This window comes from Triturus cristatus, chromosome 4_1 (genome assembly GCF_964204655.1).
Source record: "Triturus cristatus chromosome 4_1, aTriCri1.1, whole genome shotgun sequence".
Taxonomy (NCBI): Eukaryota; Metazoa; Chordata; class Amphibia; order Caudata; family Salamandridae; genus Triturus; species Triturus cristatus.
The window spans coordinates 932,961,812-932,982,126 of NC_140585.1; the positions used below are offsets into that span (position 1 = coordinate 932,961,812).

The 20,315-nt window shown below is 43.2% G+C and overlaps 1 protein-coding gene across 1 annotated transcript in view; it reads right to left on the bottom strand.

The window, feature by feature from the left end:
* Positions 1–5,069: 5,069 nt before the first annotated feature.
* Positions 5,070–20,315, bottom strand: part of LOC146855854 (uncharacterized) — a 68,026-nt gene continuing 52,780 nt past the window's right edge. The window contains exon 4 of the mRNA XM_085653796.1: positions 5,070–13,342. Coding sequence (XP_085509922.1) covers positions 7,776–13,342 — 5,567 coding nt within the window. The 3' untranslated portion in view covers positions 5,070–7,775. The remainder of the gene's footprint in view (positions 13,343–20,315) is intronic.

Here is a 20,315-nt window from a genome sequence, read left to right on the forward strand (position 1 = left end):
TGACAGCTGCCAGCGTCAGCAGCAGAGCATAAGGTCTCAGTTACTGTCAAAAGAGCAGATTCAGTACTATAGGAAGGTCTGAAACCATTCTGTGAAGGATCTAAAATTCAGGTCTGCTCTAGGAAACTAGTCAGAAGGTTTTTCACATGTTTATTCACTACCTTAGATAAAAACGGCAGCATAGAGATATGCAATAGTTTTCTGGCTGAGCAACATTGAGCGAAGGCTTTTTCAAAATAGGAATGACCTTGGCATGTCTCCATGTCGTTTCCACCACAGCTGTGCTTAGAGAAAGACTGGCCAGTTCTACAAAGATGGGTTTAATATATACTTTGGTTTTAACAGGTCGTCGGGAAATCCTGATTTAACCTGGCGCATCAAGGTAGAGATAGACTCATCATCAAGCAGGGTGAACTCTTTCAATTCTGCTCTTTGTGAGTGAAAAATCATAATATCGTAAGAGGTCGACTCTTCTCTTTCATCACTTATCTTAAAATGAGAGTAAATGTCATTAACTTTGTTAACAAAATGATCTGCAAGTTTGCTGCAGTAGCTATTTGATGCTTCCATCAGCCTAGGAGTGGCCGACAGCTTAATCAAGTTGTTGTTTAATGGAGTGGATTTCCTTGGAAGGATTTCTGCTGTTTTGAATTTTCATCTGCAAAGCAGCCAGTTTGCACTACAAGTTTTAAGTTTATTCTTTTCATTTTTGCTAACAGAGGGGCATATCATAAAGGAGGCGATATAAAATTATCGCCGCTTTTGCGTCCGTTTTCGGACGAAAAGCAGCAATAATTTTATCGCCTTATCGGCAAGGTCACGCTATTGCGTGAATCCTTGCATTAGCTCTCTTTCCCGTAACGTCCACCTTTGCATCTCTAATGAGATACAAAGTGGGCGTTCCGTCCCAAAAAAACTGGAGGAATGGCGCTAACTGACATTTCTCCAATTATCAATGGGCACGCTAACAGGCATAGCGATAAGAAAAGTAGCACTAATCTTGGTTAGCGCTACTTTCCTTACGCCTGCTTTTAGTTTGACTTAGCCATTATATCCAATGTATCATGGCTAAGTCTGCTCTGCCCTCTCAACAAGCTATCGCCAAACTTTGTGAGATTATCGCTGGATTTCCAGCGATAATCTCACATTTGGCAGTGAGGGCTTGGAATTTTATCGCTTTTGAGATAAGCGTTGCTGATAGCACACTATCTCAGCGATAAAATTCCACGTTACCCGGCGATAATTAGCCTAGCGCTAAGTGCGCTTAGCGATAATTATCGCCAGTCCTTGATGATATGCCCCAGAGTTTCTCATTTAACAAATAAATCAAATTGTTATGTTATGTAGGTTTTTAGTGTGCACTATCACCTGGGAGGGTAGTCTGGTGCTAAGCAGGTGTGAATCTAGCCGATCAAGGGTCAAGCGAGACTACTCGAAAAGCCAGGTCTTCAGCTCCCTGCGAAATTCAAGAAGGCGGGAGGAGGCTAAGATATGTAGTGGCAGGTCATCCATGCATTAGGAGCAATGTGGGAGAAGGTTCGACCGCCAGATCTGGGTCTTTGTATGCGTAGGATGTGTACAAGCAGGAGACTGGTCGAGCAGAGGGGTTGGGAATGTTTGTGGACGCAGATGCAATTGCTGTCTAGTGCCTTGATTTGTGGCTGAGGAAGCTGAATTGTGTTTATGTGTACGAATAACCAGTGTAGTTCTTTGAGGTGAGATGTATTCATTGCGTGGTAGGTTGAGAGTAATTCTGGATGCCAAGTTCTGAGGGGTCTACGGCCTCCTGATGAGCTGTTTGTGGATCCCAATGTAGAGGGTGTTCCACAGTATTCCAGGTGTTGATTGGTAAACATTTGAAGATTTTCTCACTATCTTCAGAGTGTGGAAGCATGAGGCAGTGACGGTGTTGACTCAGGCGGTGATGTCGAGTTTACAGTCAAAGACAATCCAGAGGTTCTAGACATGGGTGTTGAGGGTTGGTGTTGTATCTAGCTCTGATGGCCACCAGGTAGAGTCCCACGGAGAAGGGCTCTTGGGGAAGATTTGGAACTTTGTTCTTGTCATTGTAACGCTTCATCAAACTGCTGGACTTCACCCTGTCAGTGATTTCTGTCATACATGCGGAGAAATTGTTCCTGGTGCTGGGCATCTAGTCCGTGAAGGAGAGAATAAGTTGCTTTTCATTGGCATAGAAGTGGACAATGTTGTGCGAGCTGATACTGCTGGTCAGGGGGATCATGTATGTGTTTGAGAGTGTCAGGCCTTAGGAGAATCTTTGCGGGACTTCGCAGATGAGGTTTCGTGGGTCCAAGGTGAAGGATGGCAGTCAGGAAGGAACATGGGAGTGCAGTTCCTAGGATTCTGATGCCGTACAGGCATTGGATGAGGATGCAGTGGGAGACCTTGTCAAACGCTGCAGGAAGGTCCAGGAGGATGAAGACTACCCTGTCTTTACTGACTAGGATCATGTGAATGTCATTCGTGGAGGTGATAAGGGTAGTTCTCCATGCTGTGATTGGGCTTGAATCCAGACTGAGTGGTACTGTGGAGTTGATGTTTGTTAAGGTATTCGATGAGGAGTCTGTTGATTTTCTTCAGTACCCTAGCTAGGTACCGAACAGGGTCTGTAGCAGACAAGCTTCGAGGGGTCCTCAGAGGGTTTCTTCAGCAGGAGGAGGACTGCTGCGTGCTTCCAAGCACCTAGGAAGGTTGCGGACACGATGGAGGGGTTCAGGATGGGTGTGAGCATGGCGCTAATGGGTAGAACTCCTCTGGAGTAGGCGTGGTGGGGAGAAAGGTCCAGATGGAACTGTGAGTAAATGGACTTCATGATAGCGGCAGTCTTCTTTAGGTAAATTGCATGCCATGTGGTTAGTCTAGGTTCTTCGGATTAGATCGGGAGTCGATTTGCAAGGCCTGTCATGTCCGGTAGCCGGGTGAAGTTGCTGTATATGGTGGTGATTTTGTTGCTGAACAAGAGGGAAAGATTGAAGAATAGATCCTGTGGGAGGCGGTGGTGAAGATTTCCTTGCTTCTGTTGGTGCTGGTGTCAAGGCAGTCCGCCAAGGCAATGCGTTTTGTCATCTGGATCAATTGGTGGTAGTGATTCAGGGCAGACTTGAAAGTGCATTATCCTTTCTCATTCCCCATCGGCCCTCAAGCTTTTTGAAGTAGCACTTCATCAGGCTGAGCCCTTCCATGTATCAGTTGACTTGGGGCCTGATCTCGTTGTGCTGTTGTGTTTGAGAGATGCCAGGTTGTCAGCCCAGGAGGTGATCCAGGTGATGAAGTGTTTGATGTCTTAGTGGAGTCTGTTGCTTTTTTCTGGTCGGAGGATGTTAAGGGCAGTGGACCAGCCCTTGTCCCAGACATTGTTCCAGTTATGGTGGGCACATCTGGCAGTTGTTCATGTGTGTTGGAAAGAGGTGGGTATGCTGCACTTGACTAGGGCGTGTTCTGTCTAGGTGACCAGAGTGGGTTCTTTGGGGTTGTGGGTGCGATTGGTGTGAGAGTAGAGAGAGAGAGATCGGTAAGGTTGACTGCAAGAGAACTTGCAGCAGGAGAAAGGGGCCTGTGTGTTGTGGTGCAGTGCAGCAGCAGCTTGGGGAGCAGTGGTCGGGCGGAGGGCATGGAGGAGCGCGGTGGAATACTTCTAGTGAGAGAAAGGACCAGGGTTCCTGGCATTGGTTGCAGTCCAGCCGCAGATGGGTGCAGAAAGGTTTGCCTTTGGTGCCTGGTAAGTCTTCTCTGCGGTCCCCAATAAGAAGGTCCTGGGGGAGGAGAGGGAAGCGGGAGAACACTAAAAAGATAAGGAGTTTAGGAAAAGTGCGGGAAAACGAAGGGCAGTGCCAAAAGGAAATGACACATAGGGTTATGGGGCAGAGAAAAGGCACAAAACAAGAGGCGCAAACAGAGCAAAGAAGATCAAAACAGAGGCCACAAATTGGAAAAAAGAGGCACAAAACAGAGAAATGGCACAAAGCAGAGCAAAATATCAATGACTGGGTGAAGAGAAAGAAGAGACAGAGAGAGAGAGAGAGAGAGAAAAAGAGAAACTAACAGGGAAAGTATGTGGCAGAAGCATCAAGGCGCTGGAGCCAGGGGCGAAACGACTTTGCCTGGACATGGGTACGGGCGCAGGTATGTCCTATGAGGCTAGTAGTGGCTTGATGGCAGGTCCGCGCGGCGGTCACCACTAAGTAGGTCCTGGGAGGAAGAAGGAGCGCAGGGGACAGTGGGCAGGGCTGTGAGGGGCAAAGGAAGCAGGAAAGCAGGAAAACAAGAGGGCTGGGGAAAGGAGAAAGTGGAAAAACAAAGGGGAGTCCAAAAGAAAAATGGCACAAACAAAGGGCATAGGCAAAGGGCTATGGGATAAAGAAAAGGCACAAAAAGAGGCACAAGGCAGTGAGGAGGATCAAAACAAAGAGCAGAAATGATAGCAAAGAGGTAAAAAAAAACAAGAGTAACAGAGCAGAGCAAAGAGGAACACAGAGCAAACAGGTTCAGAAAAGAGAGAAACGAAAGACAAAACGGGTAAAGAGGCATAAACAGAGAGATGGCAGAAAGGAGAGCAAGATGTCATTTAATGGTAAGATAGTTCAATTATAATTATATGGGGTGATGAATTGTATCTGGATCAAATTAAAAGTCCTCCTTGTCAACAGAAGTGGCATTTGTAGTATTGAGAAAACAAAGAGAAACATTCACTATTCTGAACAGTGACAACAACATTCATTTTCAGTTAAAAGAATGGAGTAGACTCATAAATGTTAATTTGTTGAAAGGAGCCTGTGCAGAAGTTTCACTATTGGAGCTCTTGTATAAACGTGTGTGTATAAACGTGTTAAGGAGAGTGAGAGACGATGGTGGCATAACTCAACACTCTAAACTGAGTGGTCTTCAAGCTCTTCCGGCTGAAGAATGGCTCTCTTTTTATGTACTTCCATAGCTCATCCTACGAAAGTTCAACTTGGTTTTAGTTAATCCTGTTGTTGGCAGCTATCGGAAATATAAGGCAGGCATGAGAAAGAGAATCTATTGAGTCATTACTTAACAAATTTACAAATTAAGTCTATTACATCAGTTTTACTTATATTTTTTAAAAGTTTCTGCGTAATGAAGTGACCGGTACTCAGGATGCCATAAATTTCATTTGTACACCACCTATATAACTGGTTGTTACAGTTTTTAAAACAATTTTTGAATGTATATTCATTTTTCATGGACAATTTAAACATGTACTATTATTATGGTATTTTAAATGGTTTGTATGGAATTGAAATGTAATATTGTTGGCCTTCTTATCAATAAAATACATTAATAGTACAAAACAGTAATTGAATTTGAAACTGAAAGTTATAGTCCTCTAAACCCACCACACACAAATATAAGTTCAAATTACTCCAAACGTTTTCATACTGTAAACCAGTTACAAAACACTTAGAAAACACAAAGAATCATTACCTGCTGCATACAATTAGAGAGACAAAACATGGTGTATGAGAAGCATTCTTAAACGGATGAGTTCCCATCCAGAACAGAAAGAGCTCCCCTATTTTAACTATTTTGTCCGTTATAGTCCAATTTCTTGGCTACAGTTTTCACAGAAAAGCGTATAAAGTGTAATACTTGCCTTAGGGCATTCGGATGGAAATAAGAAGCTAGAGTGATTTAGGCCTGCTAGTTTGTATAAATGAGTCTAATATCTGAACTGGAGGATTTAGGCAGCAGTCAGCGGAACAAGAAACAAACATCTTTACTACCTTTTAGTCAGGATTGAAACCTGTGCGCTCACAAAGCTGAGCTTACACGTGGGCTACAATTTACTTCACACTTTCGGATAAAAGAGTGCCGCAATGTCACCCTTAGGGTGACTTTTGACTTAAGAATGATAAAAAAAAGACGTGCACTTCATTATATTCCGTTAAAAATTAATGTGGAACAGAGCAAGGAAGGTAACAAAGAAATGTGAACTAAGCTGGCTGATTGAGACAAATTAGCACAAGATGCATAACAAATAGAATCGGTTGATCACGTTAGGGGTATCCAGTTCCTTGCTTGATATGAATTTTGTTTTGCTACTGTCTGGTAGATTAAGTTAACAGAATCTGTAGAAGGTTACTCAAACAAAAATCACCATAACTGCTAAAATGTATCGACTGCTGAGAAAACTGGAATTAAGTGAGCGCTACCAGATAAACTAGGTGAACCAGTTGAGCTCTGAGTGTTTACTTCTCATGCAATTTATCTGTAGATGAATGTTCATAACGCACAAACCATGATGTCAGTCCTTTAGGTCTAAACGCATCACTTCAGCAATATTCAGGCCGGATCAATGGCCATTTCCAATATGTATTTCATTCTTGTGTTTACTGTTTCAATGGAAAGTATAATCTCCTAATCATTTGTCACTTGATAGGTAGGTTAACACACTTTCTATAAAGTGCATCGACGTATAGAAATTGTGCAGACCTTAAAAACCATGTTAGTATTTTATACAAGTTGTGGAAGAATTTTAACAGTTACAGCATCTGTCGAGGTGAATAGGACTACATTGTCATTCTGGGCAGCATATTTTCAGTGCAAGCCTATCGTATGGTCCTACTTTTGGTTGAGGAGTCATTGTTAGCACACACTTCCATGGTTCCTAATGGATGCCGACTTTCCAGTGGGAAGTAGCGCGAACAGCATTTAACTTTCAATTTTGTAACACGTATTTCTTCATTTTTAAGCTGGGTTTAGATTTGGCATACAAACTACAGAAGGAATATAAATTATATTGTGGCATATAAGATAGTGTCTTGTACTAAACCTAATCGAATGCGCTGTCACAGGTGTACACAGTAAGCATCCGATATAAATGCACCGCTTCAAAAGTGGAGCTTAAGATCTTGTCGATAAGTATGAGGCTTTTTTCTGTGTTCTGTTGGTCTCCTTTGAGTACACCAAAGGAAGGCAGAAACTATTTGATCTTCTCCAGTTACAAGTGGTAGCATTCTATGGCTTTTTTTCCCTCAGATTTGCAGTGAGCAATTTTGTAGAGCTGCTATAATGGCTTGCCATTTCAACCTATCTGCAGATTTTAGTTCCAATTTCTAAGCTACTCTTGCTCATGCCCCTTTATATTCCATCATACTTTCTAGGGTCCTTATATTTATTTAGATTTTGAAACCTGTTTGTTTCTCTTTTGGCAGGAACAGTAGTTTCCTGGTGATTCGACAATATTTAGCAATGTTAACTATTCAGTCGTGTGCAAGCTTGTTCAATTATGAAATTGCATCCATATGTTTGAATCTTTCCATATTTAAATTGAATATCTGCAGCCAGGTCAACAATGGCAGACATGAGGGCACAGTTAAATTACGTAAAGCACAACTAACACACTGCTCGTGGGGTGCAATATGGCTTTGTATTACAAAACTGTAGCATAAAACTGAAACGTGATGAATATCAGGTACTATATATATTCAAATCTATTTTCTGTTTTGTCACAGCTTTCTCCACCTCCAAAATGTATTTGTATGTCCCCTCTCCTGCCCAAAATCTATATTCTTACACTGCATTATTATCAATGTTTTTCCTCCAATTTCATCTAGTATCAAGCATGGGTTTGATGACTTTTTCTTGATATTAGATTCTTTGCTCCTCCTGGGTCCTGATCCCCAGTAGTCATGAAATAACCTGCTTGGTCATCTGGAGCAGTCACATCTTCATTTGATTTGCAAACAGAATGTCATTTCATCTTATGGAACCAAATGACTTCATTGTATGCTCTACCTGGAATTCTCAGAAACAGCAACTTTTTTCTGATAGACTTTGTTTGAACAGGTTGTGGCCTCTCTAGAGTGCGTTTCCAGATGTCGGATTAAGGATGATAATCGACTAAAACTCTTTCCACATTCACTGCATAGACTGGATTTCTCTCCTGTGTGAATCCGCTGATGTTTACCTAGAGTTGAGGATTGAGTGAAACTCTTCCCACAGTCAAAGCATGTGTAAGGCTTCTCACCTGTGTGTGTTCGGCGGTGCATGGTCAGGTGTGATGCACTTTTGAAAGCCATATCACATTCACTGCACTTGTGTGGCTTTTCTCCTGAGTGTATACGTTGGTGTGCAACTAGCGAGGACGACCAATGAAATTCTTTACCACATTCTTGGCATACGTATTGTTTCTCTCTAGTGTGACATGCTTTATGTTTGTTTAACATTGATAAGCGTGCAAAGCTTTTCATGCATTCAGAACATGTGTATGTTCTTTCTACTGTATCAGTTTGTGGGTCTTTTTTGAAGGTTGCAGAGTTATTTATGCTTCCCTCATTATTATTGTCCATGCATAATTTCTTGTTCTTGTGGGTTCTCTCATGCATGCGCAGTGATGAGCTGTACTTAAAGACCTTATTACATTCCTTACATTTGTATGAATAACCGGCTGTGTGGGTTTTCTGGTGAATCTGAAGATTTGAGATCTGATTAAAACGTGCATCACATTCATTGCATGCATAAGGTTTCTCCTTATGTGTCTGCTGGTGTGTGACCAAGGCTGATGACTGACTAAAACTTGCATCACATTGATTGCACTTAAACACTTTTTCTCTTGCATGTATGCGCTGATGAACATACAGGGATGATGATCGGCTAAACCTCTTCCCACACTCACTGCAAGTGTACGGTTTTTCCCCTGTATGTATTTGAAGATGTCTGGCAAGGGTTTGCGATTGGCCAAACGTCCTCTCACATTCATTGCATGCATACGGTTTCTCACCTGTGTGTTTTCTTGTGTGCATGTTTAAATGTGATAGTCGTCCAAAAGCCATGTCACATACATTGCATTTGTAGGGCTTCTCTCCTGTGTGTATTCGTTGATGAGCAGCCAAGTTTGATGACCAAATGAAACGTTTTCCACATTCCGTACACGCAAATGGTTTATCATCACTGCAAGTTTGCTTGTTAACCACTAAGGCAGATACCTTGTGAACACTGACATCATTGTCACTGTTAATGCAAAGATCTGTCGCTGTGTGAGTCCTTTGGTGAATTTTCAAAGTTGACATGTATTTGAATATCCTCCTACATTCATTACATCTGTAAATACTTCCATCTGCATGAGTTTTCTGATGTCTTAAAAATGTTGAGTTCTGGCTAAAGCGCTCCCCACATTCAGTGCATTTATATGTTTTTTCTCCTGTATGAACACGCTGGTGTGAAATCAAGGTAGGTAGTCTGCAAAAACTCTTCTCACATTCCCCGCATTTGTAAGGTTTTTCACCAGTGTGTATTCGCTGATGTCGAATTAATGATGATGACTGGGTGAAGCACTTTGAACACTCGTCACATGTATAAGATTTTGCTCCTTTGTGTGTTCGCTGATGAGAGTTTAGTTGTGATAACTGACTAAAAGTCAAATCACACTCATCACATTTGTAAGGTTTTTCCCTCCTATGTATTTGCCGATGTGCTGTTAAATTTGACAACAAATGAAAACGTTTTGTGCATTCATTGCAAGGATATAACATCTGCCCTGTGGGATTTTCCTGAGGGTCAGCGCTGGCAGATATCTGGATAACACTCTTACCACTGGCACTGTTAGCACCAGTCATTTTTTCTTCTGTGTGACTTTTTTTGTGCACCTCAAAGGATAGGCTGTTTTCAAATGTCTTGTCACATTTCGTACATTCGTATGTATGTTTTTCAGAGTGGATTTCTTCATGGTCTAAGAGATCAGACACCTCACTGAAACATTTCCCGCATTCACAACACTGATAAATTTTCTCCCCACTGTGAGTTTGCTGATGAGTAGTTAGTGAAACTGCTTGGCTAAAACTCTTTCCGCACTCATTGCATGTGTGTGGCTTCTTATCAGTGTGTATATGTCTGTGCTTGTTGAGGCTGGATGACTGGCTAAAACACTTACCACATATATCACATATATATGGTTTCTCTCCTGTGTGTACTCGCTGGTGCATGATCATGTGTGATCTGCGGTTGAAACCCATGCCACAATCCTTACAGGTGTACCTTTTGCCTCCAGTCTCGCTTTGTTGGTAGCTTGGAAGAGATTTTTTTCTAGAATGTATGCGCTGATGTTTCTCAAGTTGTGAAGAGCGCTTGAAATTCTTTCCACAATCGTTACAAGTAAAAGATTTCTCTTTTTTGTGTCTGCGCTGATGGGACCAAAGGGCAGATGAGGAAGTGAATGTCTTTCCACATTCACTGCACAAGTATGGTTTCTCTCCAGTGTGAGTTCGCCGGTGTTTGCTTAAGCTTGAAGACTGGGTGAAACACATGCTGCAGTCATTACATTTGTATGGTTTCTCACCTGTGTGTGTGCGGCGGTGCAGAGTCAGGTGTGTAGAACTAATGAAAGCCCTTCCACATTCTTCACACTGATATGGTTTCTCACCGGTGTGTATTCTCATATGCGCTGTAAGGTTTGTTTGCCAGCTAAGAGACTTTCCACAGACAGTGCATATGTGTAGCTTTTTCGTCTCAGGGTCAATGCCTGCCAGGAGCCCATTGTTATTGTTTTTCACTTTATATCTCCTATGCGATTGGAAGTTTTTGACCAAATCCGACCTATATACAATTTTACTTTTAGAGTGTTTCAATGTATTCTTTTTCTGCAACATTTTATGTGACATGTGGAATCCCTCATGTTTTCTTAAACTTGTTTCATGAATGAAATGTTTCCCACAATGTTTGCAAGTATAACTTCTTTCTTTGTTGTGTTTATGTTTATGGTGTACTATACTTGATGACTGCTTAAAATTCTTCCCACATTCATCACAAGAATAGGGTTTCTCTCCAGTGTGAACCCGCTTATGTCTCAAATGGCCGGATAAATCTGTGAATCTCTTTCCACATTCACTGCATGCATAAGGTTTCTCTCCAGTATGTATTCGTTGGTGTGTTACCAAAGATGTTGATCGGGTAAAACTCTTTCCGCATTCGATGCATGGGTAGCGTGTTTTTCTCAAGTGCATTTGTTTGTGACTTACCAGATGTACTGAATGCTTGAAATTCTTTCCACATTGTTTACAAAAAAAGGTTGGTTTTCGAGAAGAAAAATCTTTATGCTGGGTTTCCTTCTCTAAATCAGCTTTTTTGTGTTTTAGGTTGCCTGTGGTCAAAGTGGATAACATTAGTGATTTTTCACATTCATTGCATAAGTGTTCCTCATGGTGAGTTTGCATGGGTTTGGTTGGGGGAGACAGTCTAAAGGTTTTCCCACATTGTTTGCATTTATATGATGTCTCCCCAGTGTGTGCTTGTCGGTATACATTTCGATGGGTTGAACTGATGACCGTCATACAACACTCATTACATTTGTATGGCTTCCTTCCTCTATGTGTTTGTAAGTGTACTTGAACGTTGGACTGCCAACTTAACATTTTTCCACACTGAAGACATTTGGAAAGTTTTCCTGTTTTGTGTATTTTCCTATGTTGTACCAAAACAGATCTACATCGAAAGGTCCTCCTACAATCTTTACATTTGTACCTAATTACTGATGGTTTCTCAGGCCTGGAAGAATGTTTAAATACCTTAATATTAGAATAGTGATTAAGACGGTGTCTGCCATCATTACTGGTAATTGGTTGTTTCTCTATACGTCTTTGCAGACTTCTGCTGGTGCTCACAGCCCGATTAGCATTTTTCCCACCTTCATCACGAGCATTCGGTTTCTCCTTTACCTCTGCCTGCAGGTGCTGTGTTTGGGCTGGACATCCCATTAATCTTTTTTGAAAGTAGGCACATGTGTCAAGTTTTGATCTCAAGTACACAAATTTTTGTTTCATGAAGGAAGAGAATAATCGATAATTCTTCCTACATTCACTGCATGGATTACTCTGCTTTTCATGTACTCGGTGGTGCATCTTTCCACACTCATCATAAGTGATGGATTTAACTTGGTCTCCTGATTTAGTTTCTCTACGCTGGGCTAGACTTATGTGTGTAGCATGTTGGGATAAAGAAGGCAAGAAAGCAGTTCTATTGATGTTTTCTTTCACACATTTGGTTAACTCTCCATAATTAAGTCCTTTGTGACTTTCTCTGTGCCTTCTTAAGGATATCAATCCCCTGAAACCCTTTCCACATTTTTTGCATGTTATCTGCAATCTCTGATGTATTTTCCGATGCATGATTAGATAGGATGACCTGACAAAAGCCTTACCGCATTCAGCACATTTGTAAGGTTTGAATCCTAAATGGATTTGCTTGTGCACTGCTAAAGAGGAGTAGCATAAGAATATCTTCCTGCATAGAGAACAAAGGAACTGTTTTGTTCTTGTATGAACTACCTGGTGTTTTATCAAAGCAAATCTACTTTCACACGTTTTTCTACATTTTGTACAGTGATGCGCACCGGCCATTTTAGTATCAAATTCATGGTATCCTGGAGGCTTTGTAAAATCTAAATGAAAATTAAAAGAATTCCCTCCTTTGCTGCGTGTAAACAAGTTATCTTTTAAGATGATTTGCTGGTGCTTTTTTGGAGATCCTGAAATGATCAAACTACGGCCGCATTTACTACATGCAAATAATTTCTTCCTTGCATGTATCAACTGGTGCTGGGCTAAGGCTAACAAATCACTGAAGTGATCTCGACATACTATACAGGTATACAGTTTCACTTGGAGGTGTGTCCGTTGGTGTGCCCAAAGAGATGATGACATGCTAAAGGACCTCCCGCAATCACAACATAAATATGGTTTCTCTCCTATGTGAATTTGCTGATGCCTGTTAAAATTTGATAAATGTCTGAAACTCCTTCCACAATAGTTGCAGGTATAATGTTTGTCTAATGAGGGCATTTGATGGTGCAAGTTCAGATGTGGAAAGCGTTTAAAAGCTAAGTCACATTCCTTATACTGAAAGGGGTTTACACTCAAATGCGTTTGTTGGTATGCAGCCAACTTTGTTAACCAACCAAACCAATTACCCCATTCAATACAACCATATGTTTTTCTCTGTATAGAAATAGCCTGGTCTTTAGCAGCAGCTAGTTTCTCTGACATCATCTCAGTAACCTCGCTGCATGACAGTTCCTCTCTTGTGTTGGATATTTGCTTTATTTGTATGGATGATTTCCACTGCGGTGTCTTCTTAAGTAAAGGGCCGAAGTCTAGTTGTTGCTTAGGGGATGGTCGCCGTTTGTGAGCGGAAAACTGAATGGGGCTTCCTCTGCAGACGCCAAATTGAACATCATCAGTGTGTGTAGGGGTTTCCTGCTTGTTCAAACTGTTATTCAATATTTTCAAGCATTCAACTTGCAAATTATTTTTCAGGACTTCTCCTGAGGGCATCTCGTTTGGTGCAGGTTTTCCAGCAGTTGATGTTTCTGTTGGTTTGAAAGAAATTAGAATTCATTACAATGCTTATCAACACCTGTGATACTTCTAAACCACTTAGGGCACTTAAATGTTTTGATATAGAATCAGGAAGACACAAACATAAGTGAAAACCAACATATTCATAAAAAATGCTATATTTTCCATAACCTAATGCGCCCTGATGGGCTCATTTGATTATCCACATTTGTGAACTGTTCTGTAATAAAATTGAACTGCATCACGGTAAAGGTTGACACACAAAGTACCAAGACACTTTATTCTGGTGAAAGCCAATTTTTTGATACTGTCACATGCCTGTATTCAAATAGCAATAATCGGAAATTTAAAGCATACCCAAACAAACATAACCTAACATATTTATTTGCAATAAGATGAAGTCCTGTTGTGTTGTAGGTCATTTAGAACGTGCAAAAACTCGCATCACTGAGGCTGCCTCAAAGTATGTGCACTAAAATCAAACTATTTTATCCTGACACTTGTGAGGCCTTTTCCTTGGTTTTAGGCCAAATCGGTCTAGTAGTTTGGGATGAAGGAGAGAGCAGAACTGAACATGGGTATTTTGTATGCACATCCAAAGACTTTGTTTCTGAATAATGTTTGACCACCTAACCAAACTGTGCAAAAAGTGGAATGCCAATCCATAGTTGGACTGACTGAGCTTGAGCCAAATTTGGTACAAATTCCATAAACGGTTCAAAATGTATTAAAGAAATTAGAAAGCGCATTTCCATTCCTTAACTCAGGAACAGCACCAGAGTAGCATTTGCTCCTCTGTGATACCCACACACACCTACACCTCCACACAACGGGAAAGCCATATGAGAGTGTATGTACTGGTACTTATTTACTCACTGGAAATTATATGTTTATAGTGGCTTCTCCATAAAAAGAAATAAAATTCCTAAGTAAAGAGAGGCAACCTTCATTTTGGGTCCAAATCCCACTGTACTAAGTCAAAACTCTACTCCCTCTTATCGGTTGATAAGGATTCAGTTTATAAGCATATGAAAGGTTCTATAATGGGGTGATAACGTTTTCGAAGTGAAAGTCTTGAGCACTGCAAAATGTTCATATAGGTGCACAATGCTTGATATATTTATGTATAATAGTGGTGGTGTATGGGGGTAAGTGTGTGTGTGAACAGCAGTGTGTGTTTTGACGTATGATGCTAGCTATATTAATAGTGAAATGCATATGGTACATGATTGTGACGTAAATAAGAACGTGATAGGGTAATACATTAAATATTCTAAGCTACTGGTAATTACTTGGTGCCACATTCCACTCCTTCGTTTTTTTGCCCATATGCCACCTCAGATTAGACCCAACGATGTGTAAATCAGCCTTAGTTCTCTTCTGTAGGAAGGTAGGATCCTTCTGCATGGTTACCCCCACTTTTATGCCTGGTGCTATGCTGGTTTTTGACTACTATGGCCGGAATCCAGCAAATCAGGCCCCCAGTCTATCTGCTTTCTCCCTCAATTGTTATTTTCAGTACTTAGGTACACCCAGATTGGATACTGGGCTACACTTATAAGGCCCTATTATATGGTACCCATATACCCATGGCATAGGTACCTCAGAGGTCTCCTATGGGCTGAAGCATGTATTAAGCCACCCATGAGATACCATTCAAAATGGAACTACAGTCCTGCCATTGAAGCCTGTATAAGTTGGTGCTTGCACCACTTAGTTTCCTATATCTAGGGTCACTTCACTTAAAACCTATAAGTCACCCCTCTAGCAGATCTTTGTAATCCTGAAGGCAGGGTGCTTGGTTCTAAGTGAGAGGGTGCCCCTGCACCAGCAGGACACTCCTACAGACTACAACGTCCATTCTCCCGGGTTGTCATTGAAGCAGCCATATACTATATAGAGGGGCACCGCATAATTACGTGATGATTATCTCGAAACTTGGCTGCAACGAATCCTATCATATGTTGTATCAAACATGTTGGAATCATACCCCTGCACCAAAAACGGTGAAAGAGGTATGACTCCAGGCACTGGAAGAGCCCTCTTTTAGGTTCTCAGTGTTTCCGGTACCAGCCTTCTTGACCCGGACAGCACAAAATGGTTGCTGCTGGCCAGAGAAACGATTCTGTCCTCCTGCTGCTGGGCCAAGCTCGAGCAGGGGGAAGGCAGAACAATAGGCATCCTGTCTCAGGAAGGTGTGCCCACCTCCCAGACAGAATTTAGTGTATTGGGGTAGGGTGGGTGTGCTTGTCAGTGACACAGTCTGCATGAGGGACACATTTGGTGTCCCCATGCATAGTCCAGTTCAAACTAGTCCTAGGAGCCGCTGGCTCCTGCTCTGGCACGAAACTGGCCTAAGGACAGGTGAGTAACCTCCCCCCTGTCCAGGCCCTCCCCTGGGAGGGTCCCCATAATCGTCCCAACCCTTTCCCTAGCGTACTTAAGGGCTTACCTGGGTGTAGGTCCCAGGATTCATCATGGGATAAAATTCAGATCGGACACCACTTCTTCTACAGTCTGGGCATTCTGGACGTCGCTGGACTTCCATTTGGGCCTGACTTCGTCTCCCTTCCAGTCTGCTGCTTCGTCTGTGCCTGTGCATCATACAGGAACTTTTCAAGGCCTGTGAAGCTTTAAAGACACTTGAAGGAATCTCCTTGGAGGGAAGGAGTCACTCCCCTGCATTAGCAGGCATCGCAACTAAGTCGACCGGTCTGCTGATCCTGAGCTCCTCCAGACTCCGTAGGGTCTGCAACACAGGTGGTGGTTTTCCACAGCTTCAGAGGCCTGCCCTGCCCTCTTATCTAGTTTGAGGCCAGTATCTCTGGTGGGGGTTGCAATAACCGAACCCCTGTGCACCGTGTAAACTTGCAGTTGCAAAGGCTTGTTGGCTTCCATCCAAGAAGATCTTCGGGCTCCAAGTAGCTCCAACCTCGAGCACCTCCAGTGACCAGAATCTTCAGCCACACCACATCGTGTGCATCGTGGCCTGCATCTTTTGGTAAGCTGCTTGAGGTCCTCTCGCGACTCCAGTGCCTCCGGCCTGTGGGGCCAATTGAGGATAACTTGTTTCTTTTGGGCTCCCGCGAATGCTCAGGCCTACCCTGACTCCCCTGCTTGTGGTGAGTCCCCTGGACCTTGCTGGTCCGGACGTTGCATCTTCTTCACTTCCTGCGCTGGTTATATTTTCCAAGACTTGTTGGTGCTCCCGCCAGACACCGACCCCTCAGCACTAGTCATCCTTCGTGGGACAGCTCGTGCACAGCTCCTGGTTCTCCTCAGCATCGCCTGGTCCTCACAGCTGCAGAGTCAAGGTCATTGTCACCCATCGTCCAACACTCGACCAGTGGCGGTTTCTCCCGAAGGGCGTCGGGGCTCCGCCCCCATTACCAAAAGTGGCGTGCTCAATTTTAAAATTATTTTTGTAAATAATAATAATGTCACAGACTAGTACTGGTAAGTCACTGGAGTCTATATTGCGACCGCCCTGGACCGTGAGTGGCCGTTCGTTGTGGCGACTGCTGGCTGGCTGGAGGTATGTCACTCAGTCACGTCACGTGACTCTCCCCTTGCGGTCCCAAAGAAGCGTAAGTGTTTGGCGGGCCGACAACCTCACAACCCTGAAGGGTGTGATGTCATCAGCTCGGCAAAGACCTAGCTTCAGGGCCCAGTCTCCACCCCCTGATGGCGTGGAGCCTAAGTTAGCCCCGGGCGTTTTATGTCCATGCCCGGTATCGCTAACCCTCCACGTCAATCAGAGAGTGGAGAGCTTTCCCAACTCATTACAGGGCGTGGGACCCACCCTGTGACGAGTTGGGAAAGGGGTGTGGCAGGCGGGAAGCCGAGGATTCGAGTCTGCGCAGACTCGACCCTTCCCACGCGTAACCCGTGGTGGAACTGGAATTTTCTAGAACACGGTCGGAATGGACACGACACGGACTGCAGCTCCCCACTTGATTGAGAGTGAGACTGTGACTTACTCGTCTCAGTAGAGTAGTCGGCACGGCAGTTCACTAGAAGGCAGAAGCCCCTGCCCAGGTAAGGCCCAGGCGGGCATTTTTTGAAATGACTACCTTTCTGAACTGGGTGCTGTTTTTGTAAAGCGCCGCCGTGACGTGAGCGCAACACTGCCTCTTAACGCTTTGTCAGGAATCAGGATTCAGAAAGAGAATCTCCACCACAGTGACAGGTACCCCAGGAGAGCCCCCACCGGCCAGGCAGCCACCTTCCTCCTTAGGTGTCCACATCCGGCCCCTGCGTCCAGGTCCTGTCCTTTCTCACAGTGCTATGTAATGCCAGAGCTCTGGACCTCGAGGCCTCCAAAGCTGCCCCCCGGGAATGTGGGGGGGCTCGACAGCACCGGATAAGGGGATTTGTTCCTTGCAAAGCTCACTTTGCGTCACTTCGTTCTGTGCAGTGCAGTCAATGCTCACGCGACAGGCGGCGCATGAGTCTAACAGTGAGGACTGGGGGATCCACCTCTTCTCAACCAAAGAACCAACACAATGCTCAGGCAAATCAAGATAATTATCCCGGGGCCGGTACTTTATCAATGAAGATGCACTGACAGAAACCTGTTGCATGCAGCAAAAATAAGAGAGGCAGCGGCAGCCAGAGAAGTTCTTTACTGCATGTTAACAAGAAGTCAGGGAACACAAGGAAACGTTAAGTAAAGCAGCAGGCAGCAGCCCCAGATCACATAGATGCACTAAATTTCTGGCCGCTTGTCAAACTCCCAGGTTATTGGAGTGATCAGATGGCACTTGTCAGAGAGATAGGTTTTAAGACATCCTTAGACAGCCCCCAACTTACTACCACGCAGTGGTACAATGTAGTTGAATCTGGAGCAGTGAGTGTTAAGGCACATGAAAGGCATGCCTTTCTGAGCAGAGGTAGGCTGCCACGGGGAGGCATTTATAAATGTTCACCTCTCATCTGCTCTCTATTAGTCAGGGCCACAGCTGAGACGGCTACATGCAGAGATAGTCAAAGCTTAGCCCACACTTGTTTTTAAACAGGTCTTGTGTATACAGAAGACATATGGTCAAGGCAGGGGTGGCACCCAGATCACTGCACCCACCACTACTCACATAGGCAGGCAGTATGTTTGCGGCAACACAAAAAGTTGATGGATGAAAGGCTGAACATTGACAAACATTCAACCCAGTCAGATCTGGGTTAAATCCATCAGATTTGTTTTCCTCGTCACAATGCCACTCCAGTTTGGACCCAGCCATATACAAATCAGTGTTGACCCTGTTCCCCATGGGAACAGTCCAGCCCGAACTGCTGGACCAGAAAATAAGCATCCTGGGACCAGTTTCGGAGTATCACTCTGCCTTAAAGCCAGTCTAGTTTGAATCCAGTGGCATTGCGAGCACGGACCTACGTCTGGGATGCTTGTTTCAAGTCCAGGGAAAGAAAAGAAAAGGGAGTAACCTGGAGTCATATGACCTCCAGTATAGGGACTGACGAATGGATCCTAACGAAGGCCGAGCAAGTCACTGTCTGAAGGGAAAACTCTCCTATCACTTACACAGACGAGAGGGAGCCTTTGATACTTTGTAGCATGAGAGAGACAATCAGCTGATTCACTTAATGAGGCGTTCTCCCACCTTCAACCAAATAGAGTAGTTCTGGTTGACGGTGCGGAAAAAGATTTATGTGCTTAAGGCCACCCTCCCGCACCTTGGAGACTCAATATATAAGGGATAGGTGAGTTTTCCCTTCAGACGATGAGCTGCTCAGTCTTCATTAGGATCCATTCATCAGCCCCCATATTGGAGGTCTTATGACTTCAGGTTGTTCCCTTTTCTTTGTTTACCCTGTCCTGAAGAAGAACCGCGTTTAAGGTCCTAAGTAGCCTCCTCCTTTATTTTTCGGGTCGAAATGTCGACAATTCCCTGCTTCTACAGCATAGACTGGATTAAATACACTGTCCACAGGGAGGCAAAATTGACTCAATCAATTACCCCTTAATAGTGGAACAGAATCGAATTGTTTGGTTGGATACACAGACAGGCTCTTTTTCAAATGATATTGGTTAGGTTATGTTTTTTCCTCTTTTTTCTTCTTTAATTGCCACACATGCTTACTTGTGGATTGCTGTAATTGTATTGTGGTAGGATGTGTTAATTTAACTTGTCTGGATTTTCTGTTAGGATCAATTTTGTTTTATGTATTCCTTAAGGAGGGCAGTCACCCACCCCAAATAATAACCCAATTTCTTACAAACCAGATCTCTTACAATCATGACTCTCAGAGGCATACCAACAGCTAAATAACTCACTTTAAACATGCAGAAGAAATGTAGGGTATACCAACAATAAAATTTGCTCAACACTGTAGCATAGCGTATCATAGAGGAGTCATTCTGAAAATCAAAGTAGGAGCAGTATCTCCATCAGTTGAATGGAACCCAAAGGGCAATAACCAGATGCAGGTTATCATTCAGTTTATATATCAATAGTTCATTTGATGCTAATGCCGAAAAGGCTGTAGTCCAATGATTACGTGTTTTAGCAAGACATCTGTTATTTGGGGAGTAATGTTCTGCTTTTATTTTGGTTTATCTTATACCCAGAGAAGAGCGAGAACATGGAAATGGTCACCATTAGTGCAGGAAAGGACATACCAATGCAGATACAGTCAGTTTATATCATCTGCATAGGGCATTACTCTAAGTTCTCCAACTACAGTATTAATACCCCTAATCATGGAAGAACTGTTAGTAGCTCACACCAAAGCCTCCAAAGCCAAAACTAAAAGTTGGAATATTATTGATCATGCCTAGTCCCTCTTCTGATTAAGATCTTATCTGATCAGAGGCTGTGCAGTCTCGAAACAGCAAGTTGACCATGTTTGTAAAGCTGAGTAAATTACCAGCTCTTTCCAATGAAAGAAATAGATAAACCCACAGCACTCAATCAAATGTCTTTTTGGCATCAATGTTGAAGGCCACTTTCTCTTCCTCATAATGTTTTG